This window comes from Capricornis sumatraensis, chromosome X, assembly GCF_032405125.1.
Source record: "Capricornis sumatraensis isolate serow.1 chromosome X, serow.2, whole genome shotgun sequence".
Lineage (NCBI taxonomy): Eukaryota > Metazoa > Chordata > Mammalia > Artiodactyla > Bovidae > Capricornis > Capricornis sumatraensis.
In genome coordinates, this window is record NC_091092.1 from 119,460,605 (window position 1) to 119,488,424 (window position 27,820).

The 27,820-nt window shown below is 43.3% G+C and overlaps 1 protein-coding gene across 1 annotated transcript; it reads right to left on the bottom strand.

The window, feature by feature from the left end:
• Nucleotides 1-532: 532 nt before the first annotated feature.
• LOC138071914 (melanoma-associated antigen B5-like) lies at nucleotides 533-21,799 on the bottom strand. Its single transcript, XM_068963289.1, has 2 exons — nucleotides 20,809-21,799; nucleotides 533-741 (listed from the first exon to the last, which is right to left on the bottom strand). The coding sequence occupies exons 1-2, from the start codon at nucleotides 21,797-21,799 to the stop codon at nucleotides 533-535; spliced, it is 1,200 nt and encodes a 399-aa protein (XP_068819390.1).
• Nucleotides 21,800-27,820: the final 6,021 nt, after the last annotated feature.

Below are 27,820 nucleotides of genomic sequence, written 5' to 3' on the forward strand. Positions count from 1 at the left end.
GTCTCGTTCTTTTTCCAAACCTCGCCTTCTCTAACTAACTCCCTTACCCTACACTTCCCATCTTATGTGGGAATTCTTTTCCGCAAAGGTAAAAGGCCAAAGCCTTGTCCCTGACCGCTGGTCTAGCGGCTAGATTCGGTGCCCTCACCGCCTAGATTCTGCCTCAATTTCTGATCTGGAACTGATGCCCAGCTTCAAGCCACTACAGGGTGAGGCCACCTGAGATGGCTGCTTCATAGGGATCGCCTCGGTTGAGTGGGGTGAGAGAGGACGGGAACGGCCACAGGTGCACTTCAGATCTCAGTGCTGGATGCATCGTCTCTGCACAACAGCCGTGGCCATCTTCAGTGACAGTGTCGGTCCTGCGTGAGGCCTGCAGAGCTGAGATGTCGGAGCAGCCCTTTCTCCCTGGCCACCCAGGTCTGAGGAGCCAGGTGGAAGGGCTCTGCACATGGCCCCCTATGAGCAAGCGGAACTAGACTAAGCACAAAAGCAAAGGAAAAGGTTAGACTTTGTTGCTCAGAATTTATTCTTATTTCCTGTGCTTTGTTAATGGGCTGTGCAGGTGAAACTGCCTTTCATCCTGCTCGTGGTGGTTGAAGGGCGCTGAGGGGCACCAGTCAAGTCTGTCTCGTGTCACTGTTCCCTGCTGCGTGTGGCCATCGTCCTGACTGCGGGTGGAGGAACAGAACTTCTCCCGCCGCTTCAGTTCTGTCAGCTCGGCCCCAATTGTTCGTAGCTCTGAGCGATGCCCAATTTAAGATGCATGGCCCAAATTTCAGCAAGAGAACAATGGGCACATGGCCAAGTTTTCCTAAAAATGAAGGTCTCCAGTTCTTTTGCCCAAAGGCAGAACTGTGCCTTGGTGTCGAGGCTCACCACTGTGGCCTGAATCTCCCTGTTCATGCTTTTGTGGGTTTTCTGCAGAGAAGCTTCAGGTCAGAGAGAGGGCCACATGAGTTGTCTGGGGGTGTCGTTGCCCCAGGTTGGGGCTGGGGGGGCCTCTTCACTCAAATGCAAAGTTCCCACAGAGTGAGCCCTGCAACTTCAGGGTGTAATGGGTGGTTAGGATCACCGAGTAGTGTCTGTTCTTCTTAAGAGTGAGTTGGTTTGCAGCTGCAGGTTTTCCCAGTGTTTAGGTTCACCCAGTCTCCTGGCTGGACAGGGTGGAGGCCCGGGTTGGTGGATGCGGTCAGCATATAGTTACTATATTCCATGAGAGCTTTCATGGTTTCTTCCCCCTGGAGGGCACCCTTGGGTTGTTCCATTTCAAGTCCATTCCTTCCCTTGGGCTTGGGGAATGGCTCTACTATGAGTGAGTGAAAGCCGCTCAGTTGTGTGCGACTCTTTACAACCCCAGGGACTATACAATCTATGGAATTCTCCAGGCCAGAATACTGGAGTGAGTAGCCTTTCCCTTCTCCAGGGGATCTTCCCAACCCAGGGATCGAACCCAGGTCTCCCACGTGGCAGGCAAGTTCTTTACCAGCTAAGCCACAGGGGAAGCCCCTTATACATCAGTTCAAGTACACTTCACTATAGCTTATCCCTTGAACTAATAATGGCACTGGGAGGAGGGTCATTGGAAGCAACTTAATCCAGTTTTCTTGAGTTCCCTGACATAACTTGGCTACAGCCTATTTCAAGGTCTGATTGGACCTCTCTGCTTTTCCCAGTGATTGGGGTCTCGAGGCTGAGTGCAAGGTACATTTTATGATCAAGGCCCTTTGTCATTTGAGACACAAATTCTGAACCATTATCACTTTGTAGGGATCCTGGGAGCAAAAATCTAAGGATTATTTCTTGCAGTAATGCATTAGGTACTTCAGCTGCCATTTCAGTTCTACCAGGGAATGCTTCTATCTACCCAGAAAATGTGTCTACTAGCACCAGGAGATACCTGAAATTGCTCGGGACTCTCGGCATGCCAGTGAAATCAAACTTCCAGTGTTCTCCAGGATATGCCCCCCTGGTTCCCATGGACCTTATCTGGGAGCTTCTGGGGAGACTGGTGTTGGAGTTGTTCATTGTGCAGATGAGCTCTCCAACTGAGTATGTTAATACTTTTCATGCCAGGAGATACCAAGACTTCAACTGATCTGTTGTACAAGGCTTCCTTCCCATAGTGAATTCCCTGATGAGCCTCCCTGATGGCATGACACATGCAGTTTGGAAAAAGGACTATCCCATGTTTATTAACTAGCCACCCATGGGTTCCTAGACCTATAATGAAGTTCCATTTGGGGGCTTTGTCTAATTCTTCCTTTGTATAGACTGGGTAGTAACTGAATGGACCTGGCCTCTTACATAAGAAGGTAATTGCCAAGTTACTAGCCCAACCGTGTACTTCTTGCAGCTGCATCAGCCTTGGCCTTGTTGTTTCCCTTTATTAACTCTGCACCCCCTTTTGGTGACCCCTACAGTGAATCACTGCCACATCTTGGGGAAACTGTACTGCTTCTAAGAGCTTCAGTATGCTTAAGCCGTGTTTCATCAGTCTGTTCTCTGCAGTAAACATATCTCTTTCCTTCCAAATGGCCCTGTGTGTGTGAAGGATAGCATGCAAATACTGGGAATCTGTGTAAACATTTAAGATCTTCCCTGTTCCAAGCTCTAAGGCTCTCTATCAGCTCCATTTGGGGGGCAGAAGTCTGTAGCAGTAGGTTTTGTGCCTCTGTGACTTGGGTCTGGGAGGTGACTGCATATCTCACCAGCTTTTTTACTCTCTCTCCTAAAATTCCTCCTGTCTGTGAACCATTCCTCTTTGGCATTTGGGAGAGGCTCACTTCCTAGGTTTGGGTGACTGGAATAGATCATGTCTATGATTTCTGTATAGTCATGCTCCAGGGATCCCATTTCTGTGGGTAGCAGGGTGGCAGAATGTAGTATGTGACAGGTTTTTATGGTAGCCACTGGGTTGTCTAAAAGCAGAGCCTGAGCTTGAATAGACATTCCGTGACATAGCCGTTCTATTTCCTTAGAAATTAACGAAAGCCTGTATGGAGTCCGTATAGAGGTTGGCTGACTAAACTTTACCTTTTCGCTTCCTTTACCAGGGTTGTAGTACTTGCTAGCATTCTAGGAGGCCATCCCTTAATGGTTTGATCTAATTGTTTAGAGAAATAAGCAACCACCTTAGTAAGGTGTCCCAGTTTATAAGCTAAAATACCTCAATGGTAATTCCCCTTCTCTTATAAACGTAAAGGTGAAGGGTTTAGCTAAATCTGGGAGAGCCAGGGAAGTGGCCTAAAGTAATTGCTTTTTCACTTCTTAAAAGGCCCCTTCACATTCTGAATTGCATTCTGAATCACATTCAAAAGGATCATCATCCTTTCCTTTCAATTCTTCATATTGAGGACTAGCTGTTAGACCATAGATAGGAACCCAGTTGTGGGAAAACGTGGCCATCCTCGGGAGACCCCTTAGCTGTTTTCTAGCTTTAGGAGGAGTGAGGCTGCAGATGGCTTCTTTCCTTTCCTGGGGTGGGCTTCTCTGACCTGTGAGGATGAAGCCTAGGTAGTTCATCCTACTTTGTGATATCTGATTATTTTCTTGGACAGCTATATCCTTTATCAGCTAGGTGGTTTAGGGTGGCCACAGTGTTTTTTTGTCAGAAGCCTCCTTTGTAGGGCTCAGTTCAGTTCAGTCGCTCAGTCATGTCTGACTCTCTGCGACCCCATGAACCACAGCACGCCAGGCCTCCCTGTCCATCACTAACTCCCGGAGTCCACCCAAACCCATGTCCATTGAGTCGGTGATGCCATCCAACCATCTTATCCTCTACCGTCCCCCTTCTCCCCTCAATCTTTCCCAGCATCAGGGTCTTCTTCCAATGAGTTGGGTCTTTTTCCAATGAGTCAGCTCTTTGCATCAGGTGGCCAAAGGATTGGAGTTTCAGCTTCAACATCAGTCCTTTCAATGAACACCCAGGACTGATCTCCTTTAGGATAGACTGGTTGGATCTCCTTGCACTCCAAGGGACCCTCAAGAGTCTTCTCCCACACCACAGTTCAAAAGCATCAATTCTTCGGCACTCAGATTTCTTTATAGTCCATCTCTCACATCCATACCTGACCACTGGAAAAACCATAGCCTTCACAAGATGGACCTTTGTTGACAAAGTAATGTCTCTGCTGTTTAATATGCTGTCTAGGTTGGTCATAGCTTTCCTTCCAAGGAGTAAGCATCTTTTAATTTCATGGCTGCAATCACCATCTGCAGTGATTTTGGAGCCCAGAAAAATAAAGTCAGCCACTGTTTTCCCATCAATTTATATGAAGTGATGGGACCGGATGCCCATCTTAGGGCTCATGGTTAGAATATCCTCTACATACCAGGGGAGGTTTCCTTAAGGTCTTCAGCTAAAGTTTCCCCAAAAATGGTGGGGCAGTTTTTTTCCTTCCCCTTTGGAGATTGGGAGCAGAACCATCCAGCAGTACTGTTTTTTGTTTGTCTGTTCATTTTGGCCTTGCCATATGCCTTATGCGATCTTAGTTCCCCAATGAAGGATTGAACCCAGGCCCTCGGCTGTGACAGCATGGAGTCCTAACCACTGGATCACCAGAGAATTCCCTTTTTGGGGATTGTTTGTTGTTGTTGTTAATTGAAATAGAGTTGATTTACAATAATGTGTTGGTTTCAGTTGTACAGCAAAGTGACTCAGGGCTTTCTTTGCAGATTATGTTCCATTATAGAGGATTATAAAATATTAGGTAATATTCCTTGTGTTATTAATGTATATAAACTCCTTATTGTTCATCTGTTTTATGTCTAGTAATTTGTATCTATTGATCCCATATTCCTCATTTGTTCCTCCCCTGACCCCTTTGGTAACCTTAAGTTTGTTTTCTATAAGTCAACTGCTATTTTGTACATACATTCATTTATATTATTTTTTTAGAGTCCACATATAAGTGATATCATATACTATTTGTTTTTCTCTGACTTGTTGCCTTGAGCAAGATATTCTCTAGATCCACTTATTTTGATGCAACTAACAGTATTTTATTTTTTATAGCTGAGTTATATTCCATTGTGTGTGTGTGTGTGTGTGTGTGTGTGTGCATGTGTGTGTGTGTGTATGTATCTTCTTAACTCAATCATCTGTTGAGGGACACTTGGATTGTTTTCATATCTTGGCTATTGAAATAGTGCTGAAGCACAAGCTGGAATCAAGATTGCCAGGAGAAATATCAATAACCTCAGATATGCAGATGACACCACCCTTATGGCAGAAAGTGAAGAGGAACTAAAAAGCCTGTTGATGAAAGTGAAAGTGGAGAGTGAAAAAGTTGGCTTAAAGCTCAACATTCAGAAAACGAAGATCATGGCACCTGGTCCCATCTCTTCATGGGAAATGGATGGGGAAACAGTGGAAACAGTGTCAGACTTTATTTCTTTGTGCTCCAAAATCACTGCAGATGGTGACTGCAGCCATGAAATTAAAAGACGCTTACTCCCTGGAAGGAAAGTTATGACCCACCTAGACAGCATATTCAAAAGCAGAGACGTTACTTTGCCAACAAAGGTCTGTGTATTCAAGCGTATGGTTTTTCCAGTGGTCAGGTATGGATGTGAGAGTTGGACTGTGAAGAAAGCTGAGTGCCGAAGAATTGATGCTTTTAAACTGTGGTGTGGGAGAAGACTCCTGAGAGTCCCTTGGAGTGCAAGGAGGTCCAACCAGTCCATCCTAAACGAGATCAGTCCTGGGTGTTCATTGGAAGGACTGATGCTAAAGCTGAAACTCCAATACTTTGGCCACCTCATGTGAAGAGTTGACTCATTGGAAAGTACCTTGATGCTGGGAGGGATTGGGGGCAGGAGGAGAAGGGGACAACAGAGGATGAGATGGCTGGATGGCATCGCTACCTTGATGGACATGAGTTTGGGTGAAGTCTGGGAGTTGGTGACGGACAGGGAGGCCTGGCGTGCTGCGATTCATGGGGTTGCAAATGGTCAGACACGACTGAGCGACTGAACTGAACTGAACTGATATGAACATTGGGGTGCATTAATCTTTTCAAATTAAAACGTTTGTTTTTCCAGATATATACCTGGGAATAGAATTGCTGGATTGTATGGTAGCTTTATTTTCAGGTTTTAAAGGAATCTGCATGCTGTTTTCTATAGTGACTGCACCAATTTATATTCTCACCAACAGTGTAGCAAGGTTCCCTTTTCCCCACACCATCTCCAGCTTTTATTATTTGTAGATTTTTTTTATTATAGCCATTCTGAAAGGTACAAGGTGAAATCTCATTTTTTTATCTGCATTTCTCTAATAATTAACAACGTTGAACATCTTTTCCTGTGCCTGTTGGCCATCTGTATGTCTTCTTTGGAGAAATGTCTATTTAGGTCTTCTCCCATTTTTTGATTGGGTTGTTTTATTGATGTTGATTTGTACGAGCTCTTTGTATATTTTGAAAATTAAGCCTTTGTCAGTTGCTTCATTTGCAAATATTGAGTTGACCAAGAAGTTCGTTTGGATTTTTCATAAGATGGGAAAGAAACCCTGAATGAACTTTTTGGCCAACCCACTATGTTTCTCCCATTCCGTTTGCCGTCTTTACATTTTGGTGATGGTTTCCTCTGCTGTGCAAACCTTTGAAGTTTAATTAGGTCCTATTTGCCCTCTGACGATTGTTAACAAGCTAGCATGTGTGCACTCCTTGTGAGAAGAATCTAGGCTTCTCCAGACTTTCTGCCTACCCCAATAAATTTCCCAGCCATCAGAGGGGCTTGCCTCCTCTGCATAGGATGTCCAGTCTGTGGCTTGACACACTTGCCTCCCATGGTGAGGGTCCTCTTCTTTTCCTTTCAGATCCTTCCAGGGAGGGAAGGCCTGCCCCTGTACTTTTTTTCTGTCCTACCTGGTTACGTGGAAATATTTCTTGCCTATAATCTTTGGTTGTATAGAAGTTCTTCTGCCAGTTTCTGGTTAGTTTTATGTGAGAATTGTTCCACATGTAGATGTATTTTTGATGTGTTTGTGGGGGGAGGTGAGTTCCATATTCTACTCTGCCAACTTGATCCATTCTCAGTCTCTAGTATGTTTCTGTTGTGCTTTTGGATCCTGCCACTCAAGAGAAGAAATTTCTTGTGACTCTAGAGCTAGTGGAATACAAAAGAAGTCATCTTTTAAATCCAGTCAGAATACCAAGTCCTGGTGGACAACAGAGTAGCCGCCAAGGTACAGGTATTAGGGACTACTGGATGTATATCCTCAGTGGTTTCACTGACTGCCCTGAGGCCCTGTACCATCCAGTATTCCTTATTGGATTTCTTTATAGGGAGAATGGAGGCTTCCCTATTGGCTCAGATGGTAAAGAATCTGCCTGTGATGGAAAAGACCTGGGTTTGTTCCCTGGGCCAGGAAGATCCCCTGGAAAAGGAAATGGCAAACCACTCCAGTATTCTTGCCAGGAGAATCCCATGGACAGAGGAGCCTGATGGGCTGTAGTCCATGGGGCGACAAAGAGTCAGACACAACTGAGCAACTAACACTTGTCACTTGTAGATATAGGAAGAATGGAGGTATTACAGGCTGATTGTCATGGCCTAATATGGCCCTGGTCACTTAGGCCCTGTATAACAGGGGCTATGCCCAACAGGGCCTCCTGTAGAAAAGGATACTGTTTTCTACTGGGACATGTATGTCCAGGTTTTAGACGGACTATCATAGCACTGGCTCCTACAGTTTGTTCCACCCATCCCTGGGCCCATGCCTCAGGATAACTCTGGAAAGATCAACTTGCTCTGTCCGGGGAGGTATATTCTCAGCCATTAACACTGTGATCATACACCCTTTTTCTAAGGGGACCCCAGACTCCAATTTGTCCTCCCTTTAGGTGGATAGTAGCCCCCAATCTATATAAGATCTCTCTTCCTAGTAGGGTATAGAGCATTCAGGGACACACAGAAAGGAATGGATAAGTGTGCGTTCACCCAATTTATATTCAAATGATTCTGTGAATATCCATTCTTGGGCCTTCCCTGATACTCTAATTTTACAACTCATGTGAATTGAGTTTGCATGATCTGGTGTTCAGAACCGAGTAAGTGGCACTGATGTTGACTAAGAATTCAACAGCCTTCCCCACTCTGTCTGAAGTCAGTCAGGGCTCCTCAGGGTCAGCTGGAGTGCCAGCTTAGGCCCTGTCATCCTTTTTCTACTTGGACAGTCTGCCTTCCAGGGTAGTGACTGGGATATGCGATTTCTATCCCCCTTCAGGCAGTCTCTCTTCCAATGTCCCTCCTGTTTAACTATGGTGCACTTATTGGGTCCCAGTTCCCTTGGCTTTCTATCTTTCCATGGGGCCCGGGGTCACTCACCAGAGAAGTCTCCATGGGCAGTTAGTCCAAATTCTCATGCTGACTGACGTCGGAGAGCAATAGCCAGTAGCTGGGTCTCTGGGCCTTTTTATCCTCTGACTTCTCCTCTGCTGCTGCTGCTGCTAAGTCGCTTCAGTCGTGTCTGACTCTGTGCAACCCCATAGACGGCAGCCCACCAGGCTCCTCTGTCCCTGGGATTCTCCAGGCAAGAACACTGGAGTGCGTTGCCATTTCTTTCTCCATTGCCTCCTCTGTATCTTGTTTATTAAATACCTGGTAGGCAACCTTGATCAGATGAAAAGTGGGGCTATCTGGTTCTATTTCCACTTTCTGAAATTTATGCCTAATGTTGAAGCACTTTGGGAAATGAGAAGTAGCACCTCAGGATTGCCTTTCCTTCCAAGGACTCAATCGTCAATAGCATAGATTCAGAGGCATCCCCTGAGGCTCTAGGAATGCCAAAGGGTTTTCAGTTGGCTCTGATCAATTTCCTTTATCTTATTCCACTTGCTGGGTTTCTTTTCTGCTTCCTGGATTCTGTTTAGGATCATAATTATATAACGGGTCAGCCTCTGTCTTCCACTCCCTTCTCCTTTGTCTCGGTGGTCCCAATTGGGTCCATTATCTGGGAGCCCTTGATCCCCTAGTCTGAAAATAGCACCATGTGCATTGTTTCTGTTCTGTTCTCTTTCTCTGCTTCATCTCAGGTTTTTGAAAAGACCATGGCTTTTTCTTCCCTGTTAGGAGTACATTGAGGAGGCTCTGGATATTAGCCTGGTGAGGTCATGGATCTGAAAGATCCCCCTAATTAGATTCAGGAACCCCTCTGGATCCTCCCCAACCCCTTTACTGTGAGTTTTCCAGTTACTTTTATTTTTTGGCTTTTTTCACTTTATTTTTAATGTTTTTACTTTTATTTTTTACGACTGAGCAGTATTCCATTGTATATGTGTACCACATTTTCTTTATTCCCTTGTTGATGGGCATTTAAGTTGTTTCCATGCTTTACCTATTGTGAATAGTGCTGCTACAAACACAGGGGTGTATATATCTCTTAGAATTATAGTTTTGTCCTGGTATATTCCCAGGAGTGAGACTGCTGGATTATCTGGTAATTCTATTTTTAGTTTTCTGAGGAAACCCCATACTGTTTTCCATAGTGACTGTACCAACTTATATTCCTACCAACAGTGTAGGAGGGTTCCCTTTTCTCCACACTCTTTCCGGCACTTGCTATTTGTAGTCATTTTAATGATGGCCACTCTGACTGGTATGAGGTAGTACTAGGATTAAAATTGTCCCTCAGTTACAGGTAAGTATAATCATTTTAATCTACATAAATGTGTGCTCTGTGTTTGGTATGGTTTGACAAAAATAAGTTATATAGTATAGTACTTTTATCTTGCAAAGCATAGTGTGGCATTTTATTTTAAAGATTTTGTTAAGAAATTTACTTAGTTTGCTGCAGTTTAAGAATCCCCCTCCCCTCACGACATATAATTTATGCTAGACAAACAGAATATCAAGAAACGAGTATCACTTCTTTGTAAAATGAATAACTCCATCTGTAAAAACTAAAGTATTTGGAGAGTTTGAAAGACTATTTAATAAGTATAGTCACGTGACTGGCAAGCAGAGGAGGAAATTTTAGCTTGTGTTTTACACATTGTTCCGAAAACATTCTTTGGTTCTCTAGAAGAAATTTTATACACAATTGGACCATATCATGAAATAGTCACATTAAGGTTTTCTTTTGTTTAAAAAGTTGCTGTAATGTACATTATCTCTATAATACTTATATGCCAAACTCCTAAATTTCCAAATATTGCTTTAAGATCAATATTCATGGAGAGCAGGTGCCTTGGACCCAGGCACTATTTTAGTAGCATGGGTTAAATTTCAATTTTTACAAACTTCATTTCATGCAGTGAAAACAATTGTACATATCAATTCTCAGGGATCTCCTGTCCGTATTCACTGTATGCATCTTTGTAAGAATGAGTATTACTATTTTATTATCTGACCTGCCTGCATAAGCCCAGCATGCCAAAATAGTTGATGTATTTCCATTTTTTGAAATTATTCTTTTAACACATTTATTTTCTAATAATTATGCATGTGACATTGTGGATATGTTACTTTATTTACATAACCTGTCTGTGATCACACTGTCAGTGTATCTAAAGCCTTCCAAGGAAAATTAATGATTTCATCATACTTTAGGCTATGCAACTGTGGATCCAATATATAATATTAAGAAGGGAATTACATAATCATTAAAGAAAGAATGAATAATTCCATTTGTACCAACATGGATGGCCTAGAGATTATCATGCTTAATGAAATAAGTTAGAAAAAGAGACAATTACCATATAATATATGGAATCTAAAATATGACACAAATGAGGTTATTTACAAAATGGAAACAAACTCACAGACACAGAAAACAGACTTATGGTTACCAAATGGGATAGGGGTAGGTGAGGGATAAATTAGGATTTGGGGGTTAGCAGATACACACTACTATATATGAAATAGATAAACAACAAGGTCCTACCATTATAGCACAGGGAACTATATTCAATATCCTATAATAAACCATAATGGAAAAGAATATGCGTATGTATATATATATATATGTATATATATGTATATATATGTATCACTGCATCATTTTGCTATACAGCAGAAACCACAACATTGAGCAATATTGTAAATCAACTATAAAAAAAAAAGATAAAAAATCATTGACTAGAAAAAAAAGGGGGAGCCTGAATCTTGATAAGCAAACTTTATGGAATATTCACCTACCTCTTACCTGGCTCCTCCAATGAGTCCTGGCCTTAAGGAAGGGAGCCAATTTTCCAGATATGGGTTCCTTATTTTAGAGAGGGAAAAGTGGCCTGTTCTGAGGGAATTGTGGTTGTTTTGGCCTATCCAATGGCTCCCTGAAGGATGCGTTCAAAGGACTCCTTCATTTTTCTAAACTCTCCCAGGGAAGAAGCATTTCACTGCAAAATGTTTATCAGAAATATTTAGAGTTAAATGTATAAGCCACTGGTGCCTGAAAGATAACAGTTGGAACAAATCATAGACAAACCAAAAGGCATGGGAAGAAGGGTAAACAATGAGACGCTTTGGGGGAAAGGAGCTTTCTAAAGCTATTATATATTTCTGAGAATCTGGAGTATCATATGAATGCCCAGAACTAGGTAATGCTAAAAATATATATACCTGAAAGGCCCTAGTCTCTTACCTAAGGCTCACAGTTAGACTCTGTGCAAGCAAAAGTATAAGCAAAGTTGCAAACTGCCCAACTGATTGTAGAAGGCATGCTCCAACACAAACACATAAAGCCCATCTGCAAAGAATGGAGGTGATTTATATTTTTTATTTCAGGCATTAAGAAATCTCTGTAAAGTCACTAGCTGATCAATCAACTAATTGAACAGAGTCAGTGACCACTCATTACAAGCAATCTTAAAAAGTGAGTTCAGGAAATTAATGAAGCAAACAAACAGAACCCACAAGAAGAAGCAAAAATGAGCCATGAATGGGGGAAGAGTTTGATTTCAAGGTTAACACATTATAATATTCAAAATGTACAGTTTTCAAGAAAAACTCATGAGGTATGCAATGAAAAAAAGTAGATAAAAAAGAGATTAATAGAAACTGTACAGGAGGAAGCCCAGATATTGGACTTACTAAACAAAGACCTTAAATCAGCCATTTAATATTACCAAAGAGGTAAGGGAAACCATGTACAAAGAACTAAAGGAAACTAAGAATTGCGTTTCCCTAATAAAGACTATCAACCAAGATTTAAAAATATTAAAATGAACAAAATAGAAATTCTGGAGTTTTAAAGTACAGTAAGAGAAATAAAAATACATTAGCAGGATTCAGTAGGGGATTTGGGCAGGCCAAAGAAAGACTCACCAGAAGACAGGTCAATTGAGATTATATAATCTGAGGAACAGAAAGTAAAATAATAAGGAAAATGAGCAATGCCTACGAGACTTTTGGAACATCACCAGTTATGAAATCATACGTATAATAAGAGTCTCAGAGTAGAGAAAGGGGCAGAAAGAATAATTGAAATAATAAAGTTACAGTTTCCTCTCTGGCATGTGAGGAACTTAGAAGTTGTCATTCCATCCTGACAACAAATAAAAAGCTGAAAAAAATCAATAAGTCTTGTTACATCAGCCAGAGAGGTGAGACCACAGAGAAAACTGCTGCCCCTCTAATTGGAAGGGCTGTTAGGTCAATACAGAGAATCAGAACTTAACAAACAGAAACCTCAGTGGGAACCAGTGCCAGGGTAGGAAAATCTAAACTATAATTGAGAAATTTCTAGGCAGCTCATTGTGGAAAAGTCTGAGCATTAAAAATTCTGTACATTTTGTGAATTTTACATCCAGGAGTGTTACCAGATTCTCACGGTTAAGACTAAAAAAAAATCTTTTGGGGCTTCCTGCAGGGAGAGGAAAAAGTAATCAGTTTACATATGCCAGAACATTCTGTCCTTAACAAAACCTGCCCTCAGGAGAAATTATATTATCGAGCCTAATCTATTGAAGTTTTATCAGAGCCAAATTAGCTTGGGAGAAATAAAATACCCCACTCTAGCCTTCTCTATCCTTTTATACAGGACAAGGGAAATAATTCCAATTCCACATAGCCATCCGGTCCAGTTTAAGAGAGGTGTAGGACTGCGAATCGCTTGTGAACTTTGTAGCCAGTAGGTCAGAAGGACAAGTAGCCACTTGGGACCTGTGACTGCCATTTGAAGTAGATTCAGTCTTGTAGGACTGAACCTTTAACCTGGGGGCTGTGATGCATTCTCCAGGTAGACAGTGTCAGAATTGAGTTATATTTGCAGGAATACCAGACCACCTAAGCTGCCTCTTGAGAAATCTGTGTGCAGGTCAGGAAGCAACAGAACTGGACATGGAACAACAGACTGGTTCCAAATAGGAAAAAGAGTACACCAAGGCTGTATATTGTCACGCTGCTTACTTAACTTATATGCAGAGTACATCATGAGAAACGCTGGACTGGAAGAAACACAAGCTGGAATCAAGATTACCGGGAGGAATATCAATAACCTCAGGTGTGCAGATGACAACACCCATATGGCAGAAAGTGAAGAGGAGCTAAAAAGCCTGTTGATGAAAGTGAAAGTGGAGAGTGAAAAAGTTGGCTTAAAACTCAACATTCAGAAAACGAAGATCATGGCATCCAGTCCCATCACTCCATGGGAAGTAGATGGGGGAAACAGTGGAAACAGTGTCAGACTTTATTGTTTTGGGCTCCGAAATCACTGCAGATGGTGATTGCAGCCATGAAATTAAAACACGCTTACTCCTTGGAAGAAAAGTTATGACCAACCTAGATAGCATATTCAAAAGCAGAGACATTACTTTGCCGACTAAGGTCCGTCCAATCAAGGCTATGGTTTTTCCAGTAGTCATGTATGGATGTGAGAGTTGGACTGTGAAGAAGGCTGAGCGCCGAAGAATTGATGCTTTTGAACTGTGGTGCTGGAGAAGACTCTTGAGAGTCCCTTGGAATGCAAGGAGATCCAACCAGTCCATTCTGAAGATCAACCCTGGGATTTCTTTGGAAGGAATGATGCTAAAGCTGAAGCTCCAGTACTTTGGCCACCTCATGCGAAGAGTTGACTCATTGGAAAAGACTCTGATCCTGGGAGGGATTGGGGCAGGAGGAGAAGGGGACGACAGAGGATGAGATGGTTGGATGGCATCACTGACTCGATGGACGCGAGTCTGAGTGAACTCTGGGAGTTGGTGATGGACAGGGAAGCCTGGCGTGCTGCAGTTCATGGGGTCGCAAAGATTCGGACACGACTGAGAGACTGAACTGAACTGAACTGAACTGAACTGAACAGTCACTGTCTGCTGAGAATTAGAGAACCACTTGATGGTGTCAACCCAAAAACAAACAAAAAAACACACACATCAAACTGCAGAAAATCAAAGATTAAGATAGATGTCCATCAGCAGATGAATGATAAGAAAGCTGTGGTACATATACACAACGGAGTATTACTCAGCCGTTAAAAAGAATTCATTTGAATCAGTTCTGATGAGATGGATGAAACTGGAGCCGATTATACAGAGTGAAGTAAGCCAGAAAGAAAACACCAATACAGTACACTAACACATATATATGGAATTTAGAAAGATGGCAATGACGACCCTGTATGCAAGACAGGAAAAAAGACACAGCTGTGTATACCGGACTTTTGGACTCAGAGGGAGAGGGAGAGGGTGGGATGATTTTGGAGAATGGTATTCTATCATGTATACTATCATGTAAGAATTGAATCGCCAGTCTATGTCTGACGCAGGATACAGCATGCTTGGGGTTGGTGCATGGGGATGACCCACTGAGATGTTATGGGGAGGGAGGTGGGAGGGGGGTTCATGTTTGGGAACACATGTAAGAATTAAAGATTTTAAAATTTAAAAAAAAACTAAAAAAAAATAAATAAAAATAAAAATAAATATTACTTCTGAAAAAAAAAAAGATAAAGATAAATTTTAAAACAGCCTATCTGCAGAAGAGCAAGGATAAGAGTTATATTTGACTATTCCTCAGAAACCATACAGACCAGGAAAAAGGGGAGTACTTTTTCCTCTCAACATTTAAGTGTTGAGAGGAAAAAAATATAGGAATTCTCTATCTTGAAAAATTATCCCTCAAAAGGGAAGAAGAAATTAAGACTTTCCCAGACAAACAAAAATTGAAGAGACTTGTTACTAGTAGCTCAACCTTGTAAGAAATAAAGGAAATTCTTCAAAAAGAAGGAAAATGATATTGAATCCTCCTAAAGAGAAGAGAACTAGAGGTAGAATAAATGGGAGTGAAAGAAAACATTTTTCTCATTCATAATTGATCTAACAGGTATCAGTTTGTTCAAAACAATAATTGCGACAATATTTTAGATGATTATGGCCTGCATGTGTGCTAAGTTGCTTCACTCATGTCCAACATGTTGGACCCTATAGACTGTAGCCTGCCAGGCTCCTCTGTCCATGGGATTCTCCAATCAAGAATACTGGAGTGGATTGCTGTGCCCTTCTCCAGGGGATCTTCCCGACCCAGGGATCAAACCTGCATCTCTTACATCTAACCTGCATTGACAGGTGGGTTCTTTACCACTTAGTGCTACCGGGGAAGTCCAATTATGGCCTATGTATAAGCAAAATGAATAAGAGAAAAAATCAAGGGACAGGAGGGAATAATTAGGACTACTCTGTGATTATGAGCTACTTGCACTATACGTAAAATAATAGAGGGTTATTGCAAAGTGAACTTGAATTAGGTGTAAATGTGTATTACAAACATTAGGGCCACCACTGAAAATAAATCTTTAAAAATAATTGATATGCTAAAGTATAGAAATTGGAATCACATAAATGCTCAACTAATTTTTTCCAGTTTTAGTGAGGTATTAATATGAATGACCAAAAAGCATTACATATATTTAAGGTGTGAAATGTGATATTGATATATATGTACATTGTGAAATGATTCCCCCAATCATGCTAATTAGCCTAAAAACCAAAACAGAGCAAAAAGAGTATAAAACAAACAAAAAAAAAAATAGGGGAAAAAAAGGCCACAAATACAAAACAGTAACAAATATGGTAGATATTAACCCAATCACATCAGTAATTACTTTGCATATCAACAGTCTAAAATCACCGATTAAAAGGCAGAGATTATCAGTGTGGACCAAAAACCAAACCCCAACAGTATGTTGTTTAAAGAAAGAAACCCACTTTAAATACAAAGACACACAGATTAAAGGAACAGAGAAGGATATACCTTGGTAACATTAATCAAAATAAAGTGGGAGTGGCTGTACTAATTACGGACAGAGCAGAGTTCAGAGCACAGAAAGGTATCAGGGATTAAAGAAGGGAATTACATAATGATAAAGGTGTCATTATATCTGGTGATAAAGGTGTCATTGTGCTCCAAGCTTAAGTCTCTCCATTCTGAGATACATCTTGCAAAGAGCTGACCTTTGTTCCTCACTCCCACTAAACTCCCCAGGACATAACTAAACAAACTTTAGTCTGAAGAGCTTGCAATTTCCCAAGTGAATGTAGCTTGGAGCATTTAAACTTAACTTCCACTTCATTGCATTTATCTAGACCTCTACTCCCTCACTCTCGTTTTAACTGCCCTCTGGCTTACCATAATATCTTACCATCTTCATTATAAGATTACCGCTGTGAGACACACAGATCCTAGCACCCAGAAATAACACAGTGTATTCCAAAGAGCAGATGCCCAATTGGTGTTAAGGGAATAAATGAGCCTGGGAGCATATTATCTAATTTATTAAGATTTAATTTCTCCTAAATTCTTAGCTAAGCTAAACAAATGCAGGTATGTGTCATTTAGTTTTTACTGTACAACAGACTAAAGATAAGGAAGACAGGAAGTGACAATCTTTTACTTTCTTTTGCTCTATTTCTCGATCCCGACAATTTTTCTGGTGACATACTTTACTTTTCTAAAGTAACACCTACTCCAATGTCATGTTACCCATTCTGAATCAAAAACTAAGAATGATGAAAAGACAGCCTTCAGAATGGGAGAAAATAATAGCAAATGAAGCAACTGACAAACAACTAATCTCAAAAATATACAAGCAACTTATGCAGCTCAATTCCAGAAAAATAAATGACCCAATCAAAAAATGGGCCAAAGAACTAAATAGACATTTCTCCAAAGACATACGGATGGCTAACAAACACATGAAAAGATGGTCAACATCACTCATTATCAGAGAAATGCAAATCAAGACCACAATGAGGTACCATTTCAGACCAGTCAGAATGGCTGCAGTCCAAAAGTCTATAAGCAATAAATGCTGGAGAGGGTGTGGAGAAAAGGGAACCCTCTTAGACTGTTGGTGGGAATGCAAACTAGTACAGCCACTATGGAGAACAGTGTGGAGATTCCTTAAAAAACTACAAATAGAATTGCCTTTTGACCCAGCAATCCCACTGCTGGGCATACACACCGAAGAAACCAGAATTGAAAGAGACACGTGTACCCCAATGTTCATTGCAGCACTGTTTATAATAGCCAGGACATGGAAGCAACCTAGATGCCCATCAGCAGATGAATGGATAAGAAAGCTGTGGTACATATGCACAATGGAGTATTACTCAGCCATTAAAAATAATACATTTGAATCAGTTCTAATGAGGTGGATGAAACTGGAGCCAATTATACAGAGTGAAGTAAGCCAGAAAGAAAAACAGCAATACAGTATACTAACACATATATATGGAATTTAGAAAGATGGTAATGATAAGCCTGTATGTGAGACAGCAAAAGAGACACAGATGTAAAGAACAGACTTTTGGACTCTGTGGGAAAGGGAGAGGGTGGGATGATTTGGGAGAATGGCATTGAAACATGTATACTATGTAAGAAACGAATCACTAGTCTAGGTTCGATACAGGATACAGGATGCTTGGGGCTGGTGCACTGGGATGACCCAGAGAGATGATATGGGGAGGGTGGTGGGAGGGGGTTTCAGGATTGGGAACTCATGTACACCTGTGGTGGATTCATGTCAATGTATGGCAAAACCAATACAGTATTGTAAAGTAAAAAAATAAAAAAGAATGAAAATGTCCCACTTTGATTCACAAAATGTAAATTTCCTACTTGCAAACTTGATACACAGCAATAAATATATAAACAAGTGATTCATACATGTACTCAGAAGCTATTTAAACCATCTACTAAAAGAGACAATTTTTGAAAAATAATGAAAAGAGACAAAGAGAGACAGTGATACAGAGAAACATTTAGAGAAAAAAAGATCTCCAAATTACCACATAAATAGGAAAATAAAGATGGTACACATCCATGGTAAAGGAAGTGATATCCAGGGAGTTGAGATGCTCTAAGGCAGGGGGGGACAGCAGAAGATATGGACTGTCAACTCCACTGAGAGCAGAGTGTAGCCCTCACAAGAGGCTGCAGAGAACTGGTCAGCAGGAGGTCAGGTTCCAGAGCTGGAAGGAGGACACACTGGGGAAGTCTGGGGTCAGGAGAGGAGAGGATGCTGTAATGGTGGAAAGAACTGGAGCTGAACAAAATACGTTTCTGGACAGAGCTAGCTCTCGGTAGGATCCTAGGCAAATGAAACCCAGGGACAGTTCCCACATACTGATCTATTCTCATATTCACTCTCCCCTTCAGTAGACTTGCTTTTAGCACTTTAACTTCAAGGGCCTTTTTATTGAGATACACAGTGCAAAGAAAAGTGAATTAAGAGACAGGTCTGCCCCAGGCTGGGAGGAATGAAACAGTATGGCCTGTAGACAAATTGAGACCAGGAGTCTGTTCCCAACTCTGCTTATAACCAGTCTTGTGAACTTGAGAAAACTGTGAGTTCTTCATCTGCTGAGTTTGCTAAGCCCTATCTTGTAAGATGGTTGAAATGTATGTACCATATATAAATCACATGGCAAGAGGACCAGCAAATATCACCCAATATTTAAAGAATAGCAGTAATTTATATTATTTTCATCTCAGATGATAGCATTTACCTCCCTTGGAATGTTTAATTCAGGAAATTTCAAATATGTAATATTCTTAGAGAAAGAATACTGAATCAACCAAAAAGTCTCTCTAGCTGGCAAAACTAACTTTACCCATTTGAGCACCTATCACTTAATTTTGGTATGGAGTTGTTGTGCCTAGCTGGGTACAGCTAAAGCTCCTAGATGTCATCTATCTAGGAGATTACCGTACCATTCCTTCCAGGTGTCCTTGCATCCAAACCAGCTCTGTTTACATTTATTACACTCTTGTAAAAAAGCTATCCCTCATGAGTTTGCCAAACTCTACTTAAGATAACCTAGTTAAAATGCCTTTATAATGGATCAGACCCTGGCTGTCCCAGTTTGGGGCAAACAGTACCAGCACAGTGGTTTCTTGGCATCTCACCTAAGGGGAACATCTCCATTATTTTTCAGAAACTCCCTGGAAATTATGTGCGTGGAACACCTAGTCTGCACACTGTGTTCATCTGCACTAGAACGAGAGCAAAGGACACCTTCCTCTCCTGCCCCTGGTGGAGATTTTTCTATAGTTTATCCACAATCCCAAAATAATTTGTGGCAGCAGTTTTCCATTATAGACTAGATGTTTGTGTCCCTGGCAAAATACATGTGTTGAAGCCCTAACCCCTTCCTCCTTTCCCACCGTGTCCATGTAATTGTATGTGAAGGTGGAAGTTTAGGAAGATAATTAGGTTTAGATGAGGTCATGAGGATGGGGCACCTATGATGCAACTAGGCATCTTAGAAGAAGAGCAAGAGAGACCAGAATTCTCTCTCTCCATCATATGAGGACAGAGAGAAGGTAGCCAGAAAGAGAGCTCTCACCAGGAACAGAATCCACTGGCACATTGATTGTGGACTTCCCAACTTCTGTAACTATGAAAAATAAATGTCTGTTGTTTAAGCCACCCTATCTATGGTATTGTTACAGCAGCTTGAGCAGACTAATATAGGGCTTTTTCTATCAACTGTTGGAAGGTTTGGCCTCTACTCACCACTTCAGGACCTCAGCTAGCCCACCACACAACAGAAATGACAATTACATTCCACTGAGGACTCATAGTTTCCTAAAGTCCCAAACTGCCTTACACAGGAAATTTACACTTAACTGCCATCACCCAGTGGCAAAGAATCCTCCTGCAATGCAGGAGGCACAGGAGACGTGGGTTCAATCCCTGGGTCGGGAAGATCGCCAGGAGGAGGGCATTGCAACCCACTCTGGTATTCTTTCTGGGAAAATTCCATGTACCAGAGGGCCATGGTGGGCTATCATCCATGGGGTCGTACATGACTTAAGTGATTGAGCAGCCAGGCAGGCAGGGCCATCATAAGGAATACCCTCCACTTCAACCATTCTTTTTACTTTACGTATAAGTCATAGAGAATATTTCAGTATCTTACTCATATGAGTGTAACTCATAAGCTCTAAAATTCTGTGAGTAGAGGCTGGGTTTTCTTTACATTAGCATCCCCAGTACTAGCGTTGAGCCTTCCCAAGAGCAGATTCTCAACGTTTGATGAATAAAAGAGCCAATAAACACAAGGTCTACTCTAATAACACTTTATTTCTCTTACTTTCTTGAAGACGCTAAGGAACTCAGACTACAGATCAATTACTTTAACAAAGCCAAAGACTAAGAGGAACAAGAAAAACTAACATTGACCATGTTTTACTTGTTTTCTATTCCATTATCCTAAATATTTTACTATGGGATTCTTTCACATTTCCAAGAATATAATCCCTATTGTGATGTTATATTTTCCTGTCTGGGGGTAAAAACTTCACATACTCCCTTACGGGTGGGATGATAATATTGAGCGTGTCCCTGGGAGGTGTACTGACTTTGACAGTTAGTGTCAGGCCTGGCAGCATGCATGCCTTGGGCTTTCTCTTCTTCATCTCGCAAAGCTTCTTCATAATAAGTGGGGAAGTCACTGGGAACAGCATCATTGACCTTTGCAAAAAATTCCAGGACTTTCATCTTGCTGGTTTCAAGATGTGCTTTTGGGCCCCAGAGAAACTCATAACGTGGAGGATCACTGTTGGCAACCTGGCGGTACTCCAGATACTTCAGCCTCACTAAATCTTTGGTGATGAGCTTTCTGGGCTCTCCATAGATAAGGTGCTTTCTTCCAGGATACACTCGCATCGTACCCAGGTATTTCCAGATGTCTTCCTCAGCGGCACAGTTGCCCTTCAGGAAGATCATACCCAGGAGTTTCATCAGGAGACCAGTCTTGGGTAAACCCCTTCCGCCACGCACCCTCCCATTGTTGGGGAGTTTCAATTTGCTGACCAGATTATAGCAGGGAACAACTGAGTCGACTTCCTTCAGCTCTACCGCAAAGACTAGCTCAATGCGCTCAGAGGCTTTCTTGAGAATCTCGGCAAATCGGTCATGGTGGCTTTGGTGGATAATCTTCAGCATGTCTTCCTTCATCATGAGCTGCTTCATTTTATACTTGTACAGAAGGAACTGCTCCAACAACCTAGCTTTCCTGGTTAAATAGTCAGTTCCTGGGGTCTCAGTGAAGGGTGGAGCCTCATAGGCAAGTGCCCTATACTTATATTGGCCATCGAATGCTTCACTAGATCTAGTGTAAGAAAAGACTGCAGCACCGGTGATGGTTGGTATTCTTTGAGGCTCCTGCAAAGTGCTACATGACTCAGCACCAGGCAGACTCTGGGTAGTATCTTCACACTGAAGAGAGGAGGTAGTGGACTCCTCTTCTGCTGCTGCTATGGCCTGAGCACCCCCACAACTCTGGGTCTTGCCTTGGGCTTGGGGGCATTTATCACCACCACGGGCCTTACTCTTCTTACTTCGAGGCATGGTCAGGGACAGCAGGAAGGAGTATAGACAGGAGCTCAGAAGTCACGGACACCTGGAGGAAGGAGAATAAGATGCTGTAAGCACCTGAGCAGGGAGATGCCACCTTGGCTTTAACCAAGGCCACCATTGCAGGGTCCCTGGGGCACTGGTCGAGGACCTCTCAAGGCTTCTGTTTCGATCAGCCTGTCCCCTGAGAAAACTGTGGAGGATATTAGAGCCTTAGAAAGCAGCCTGCCAACCCTGCTAGGGGTATTCAAGGGTGACAGCAGGGGCTGCCAGTAGGGAGCCTCTGATCTGGGTTTGAGGGTATTCTCAGTTTATAGTCTGGGTCATCATAGTCATATAGTCAATTGTTGGCAGGTCTAGAGCCTCCTCTTTTCTGATGCTTTGAAGATGACACCTAAAACCAAAGTCAGCACTTCCCTGAGACCCCAGGGGAGGAAGTGAAGGTGTTCCTTAGCCCTTCTCTCTGTCGGAGGATACCCAACTGAGAGCTATGTGGAACCCACTCCTTCAGGGGCTGCTTGGGTCCTCAATTCTCATTAAGGATGCTCACCTGGTCGCCAGGAGGTACCTGGTATGCTTCCCCTCTGCTGAATGGTGGCTGCAACGTCATACTAACCTCATACTCTTCTCTCTCAGATTTGATGTGGATTGTCAGCCTCAGCCTGACAGTACTGCCCTGAGCCTGCAAGTTCTGAATGAAAAACGTGGGGCCTAGATTTTTTGTGATCTATTGTGACTCTGCTTATTTAACTTATATGAAATCCCACGGGGGATGAAATACAAGCTGGAATCAAGATAGCTGGGAGAAACATCAATAACCTCAGATATGCAGATGACACCACCCTTATGGCAGAAAGCAAAGAAGAACCAAAGAGCTTCTTGGTGAGAGAGAGTGAAAAAGTTGGCTTAAAACTCAACATTTAAAAAACTAAGATCATGGCATCCAGTCCCATCACTTCATGGCAAATAGATGGGGAAACAATGGGAACAGTGAGAGACTGTATGTTCTTGGGCTCCAAAATCATGGCAGATGGTGACTGCAACCATGAAATTAAAAGACCCTTGCTCCTTGGAAGAAAAGCTATGAGCAAACTAGATAGCATATTAAAAAGCAGAGACATTACTTTGCTGACAAAGGCCCATCTAGTCAAAGCTATGGTTTTTCCAGTAGTCATGTATGGAAAAGGTCAGTTTTCATTCCAATTCCAAGGAAGGCAATGCCAAAAAATCCTCAAACTACCTCAAAAAGGCACTCATCTCACACGCTAGTAAAGTAATGCTCAAAATTCTCCAAGCCAGGCTTCAGCAGTACATGAACCATGAACTACCAGATGTTCAAGCTGGTTTTAGAAAAGGCAGAGAAACCAGAGATCAAATTGCCAACATGTGTTGGATCATCAAAAAAGCTAGAGAGTTCCAGAAAACATGTATTTCAGCTTTATTGACTATGCCAAAACCTTTGACTGTGTGGACCACAATAAACTGTGGAAAATTCTGGAAGAGATGGGAATAACAGACCACCTGACCTGCCTCTTGAGAAATCTGTATGCAGGTCAGGGCAGGAGTTAGAACTGGATATGGAACAATAGACTGGTTTCAAAAAGGAAAAGGAGTACATCAAGGCTGATACTGTGACCCTGCTTATTTAACTTATATGCAGAGTACATCATGAGAAAATCTGTGCTGGAAGAAGCGGAAGTTGGAATCAAGGTTGCCAGGAAAAATAACAGTAACCTCAGATATGGAGATGACAAAAGTCTTATGGCAGAAAGTGAAGACGAACTAAAAAGTCTCTTGATGAAAGGAAAAGAGGAGAGTGAAAAAGTTGGCTTAAAGCTGAACATTCAGAAAATTAAGATCATGGCATCTGGTACCATCACTTCATGGGAAATGGATGGGAAAATCGTGGAAACAGTGTCAGACGTGATTCTGGGGGGCTCCGAAATCACTGCAGATGGTGATTGCAACCATGAAATTAAAGCACTCTTAATCCCTTGAAGGAAAGATATACCCAAACTAGATAGCATATAGAAAGCACAGATACTACTATGCAAACAAAGGTCGGTCTACCAAGGCTATGGTTTCTCCATTGGTTATGTATGGATATGACAGTTGGACTGTGAAGAGGGCTGAGCGCCGAAGAATTCATGCTTTTGAACTGTGGTGCTGGAGAAGACTCTTGAGAGTCACTTGCACTAAAAGGAGATCCAACCAGTCCATTCTAAAGATCAACCCTGGGATTTCCTTGGAAGGAATGATGCTAAAGCTGAAACTGCAGTACTTTGGCCACTACATGCGAAGAGTTGACTCACTGGAAAAGACTCTGAACCTGGGAGGGACTGGGGCAGGAGGAGAAGGGAACGACTGAGGATGAGATGGCTGGATGGCATCACGGACTCGATGGACGTGAGTCTGAGTGAACTCTGGGAGTTGGTGATGGACAGGGAGGCCTGACATGCTGTGCTTCATGGGGTCGCAATGAGTCGGACGTGACTGAGCGACTGAACTGGACTGTATGGATGTGAGAGTTGGACTATTAAAAAAAGCTGAGCACCAAAGAATTGATGCTTTGAACTGTGGTATTGGAGAAGACTCTTGAGAGTCCCTTAGGCTGCAAGGAGATTGAGCGAGTCAAACCTAAAGGAAATCAGTCCTGAATATTCACTGGAGGGACTGATGCTGAAGCTGAATACTTTGGGCACTTTACGGGAAGAACTGATTCATTGGAAAAGACCCTGATGTTGGCAAATATTGACGACGGGAGGAAAAGGGGACAACAGAGGGTGAGATGGTTGGATGGCATCACCAACTCGATGGACATGAGGTTTCATTAAGTGCTGGGAGTTGGTGACGGACAGGGAAGCCTGGCATGCTGCAGTCCATGGGGTCACAAAGAGTCAGACATGACTGAGTGACTAGAATGAAATGAACTGATTCGATGATCGGTAGTCCTCTCAATCTTTCCTTTGACCCTCTGCATGGTCTGGGATTTCTGTCTTCCTGCCAGCCTCTCCTGAGACAACCACCCAGTAACATATGAGGGTTCTCCCACTTTCCCATGGTCTCTAAGGCTGAGAATAGGCGATGGATTCTTTTGTACCCCCACACAACTCCTGGACAGATCTGGAAATCCTTCTACTGTGGGGGAATAAACTACTCCTTATAAATAAATAAAATCTTTCACCTGCCCCACGTGCTGCCTTCCTGCCTCGGCCCCCACCCCGCCACCCATCCCTTCACAATTCTATCCTCGCCATACCGTGAGAGAAAATGAGTGTCCGTCATCACATCACCAGTTGCACAGACACGCCAGGCTGCCAGCAGGGCAGGAATTCCCTCTGTCCTCACAGAGGGTCCTCATCCCAACCCCTGGCCACGCTAGAATGCTTTCCTTTGCTACCTTGAGGCCCCTCCCCTAAAAAAGTCAACACCTTCACAGTCTCCAAGACCCTCCTCGAAGAAGTCAGGCTGTTCCCCATGTTCGGGTCTTGCCAAGCTTGATCGGAAACACAAGTCCTGTGCCACTGCACTCTTCTGGGGTTGAGGTCCCCTCAGACCTCACTCAAGAGCTGCGCCCTCGAATTCCTTCAGGGCAAGGCGGTCGAGCTCCTAATCCATCCTATAGAAAAGGAAGGCTCGCCTCTACCTGACCGCCATGCTTGGGTCCTCTGAGCAACAAGCAGGGCCTCGTTCGGACTTTCCACCTGCGTTTCCTCTCTCAGACCCTTGTTAGGGTCTTCTTCCCCCTCTGAACTGGGGCCACCCACTTCAAGCAAGATCCTCACCTCCCGGAGAACCTCTGGGCAGGAATCTTCCTCCACCAGAGCGTCAGGGCCTTGTGGGCGCCAGGCACGGGGTTGGGCGGGGGGGGGCGAGGCACCGGGGAGGGGGGACGATGCACGGAGCTGGGGACAAGGCACGGACGGGAGGGCCGGGCGACACGGGGTGGGGGAGGTTGGGAGTTTGGGGGGGTGTCTCCCATTCGTCATTCAGGCTCCTCACCTTGACTAGGTTCCTGCTGGAGCCTGGAAATGCTCACACGCCTGAGCACACGCACCACCGCCAGAGGCAAACTCGCTCTCCTTCCTTAGCCGCCTAGCAAGAAGTGAGTGCTAGCTACTACCCTAGGAGGAAGTGAGCGCCTCACCATAGATAGTGCCTCGATCTCTGGCGCCCCCTCTGGGAGTGGAGGGCATCCTCACTTTCACATAGGCTTCTCAATTACACTCCTTCCCGGACCTTGGGCACCTCCTTCTGTCACTGTCCTTACGACCAGGTCCTCACCTACTTGAGACTTTCCTTGCAGGAAGCTGCCTGATGGCACAGGTCTAAGAGTAAGTATACGGTTGTCCCTGCAGGACTCCCTACACGATCGGGTGCTGTTCTCCTCGGTAGTCCTGCACCCGAGTCCTGTCTCAGCTCCTGTCTCTTTAATGAATGGCTTCACAATAACCTGTGGAAACTACTGAAAGAGATGGGAATACCAGACCACCTGACCTGCCTCTTGAGAAATCTGTATGCAGGTCAGGAAGCAACAGTTAGAGCTGGACATGGAACAACAGACTGGTTCCAAATAGGAAAAGGGGTACATCAAGGCTGTATATTGTCACCCTGCTTACTTAACCTATATGCAGAGTACATCATGAGAAACGCTGGACTGGAAGAAACACAAGCTGGAATCAAGATTGTCACGAGAAGTGTCAATAACCTCAGATATGCAGATGACACCACCCTTATGGCAGAAAGCGAAGAGGAACTAGAAAGCCTGTTGCTGAAAGTGAAAGTGGAGAGTGAAAAAGCTGGCTGAAAGCTCAACATTCAGAAAACGAAGATCATGGCATCCGGTCCCATCACTTCATGGGAAACAGATGGGGAAACCGTGGAAACAGTGTCAGACTTTATTGTTCTGGGCTCCAGAATCACTCCAGATGGTGGCTGCAGCCATGAAATTAAAACACGCTTACTCCCTGGAAGAAAAGGTATCACCAACCTAGATAGCATATTCTAAAGCAGAGACATTACTTTGCCGACTACGGTCCGTCTAGTCAAGGTTGTGGTGTTTCCTGTGGTCATGTACGGATGTGAGAGTTGGACCGTGAAGAAGGCTGAGCGCCGAAGAAACTGATGCTTTTGAACTGTGGTGCTGGAGAAGACTCTTGAGAGTCCCTTGGACTGCAAGCAGATCCAACCAGTCCATTCTGAAGGAGATCAGCCCTGGGATTTCTTTGGAAGGAATGATGCTAAAGCTGAAAAGAAACTCCAGTACTTTGGCCACCTCACGCCAAGAGTTGACTCATTGGAAAAGACTCTGATCCTGGGAGGGACTGGGGCAGGAGGAGAAGGGAACGACCGAGGATGAGATGGCTGGATGGCATCACGGACTCGATGGACGTGAGTCTGAGTGAACTCTGGGAGTTGGTGATGGACAGGGAGGCCTGACATGCTGTGCTTCATGGGGTTCCAATGAGTCGGACGTGACTGAGCGACTGAACTGGACTGTATGGATGTGAGAGTTGGACTATTAAAAAAAGCTGAGCACCAAAGAATTGATGCTTTGAACTGTGGTATTGGAGAAGACTCTTGAGAGTCCCTTAGGCTGCAAGGAGATTGAACGAGTCTAACCTAAAGGAAATCAGTCCTGAATATTCACTGGAGGGACTGATGCTGAAGCTGAATACTTTGGGCACTTTACGGGAAGAACTGAACTGATTCATTGGAAAAGACCCTGATGTTGGCAAATATTGACGACGGGAGGAAAAGGGGACAACAGAGGGTGAGATGGTTGGATGGCATCACAAACTCGATGGACATGAGGTTTCATTAAGTGCTGGGAGTTGGTGACGGACAGGGAAGCCTGGCATGCTGCAGTCCATGGGGTCACAAAGAGTCAGACATGACTGAGTGACTAGAATGAAATGAACTGATTCGATGATCGGTAGTCCTCTCAATCTTCCCTTTGACCCTCTGCATGGTCTGGGATTTCTGTCTTCCTGCCAGCCTCTCCTGAGACAACCA

Excerpts from the sequence above, each read along its gene's own strand:
- LOC138071914 (XM_068963289.1), bottom strand. The coding sequence starts at position 21,799 with ATGCCTCGAAGTAAGAAGAGTAAGGCCCGTGGTGGTGATAAATGCCCC. Across the intron at positions 742-20,808 it reads GCCTGACACTAACTGTCAAA|AGCTACGAACAATTGGGGCC; the intron begins GTCAGTACACCT and ends GGCATCGCTCAG.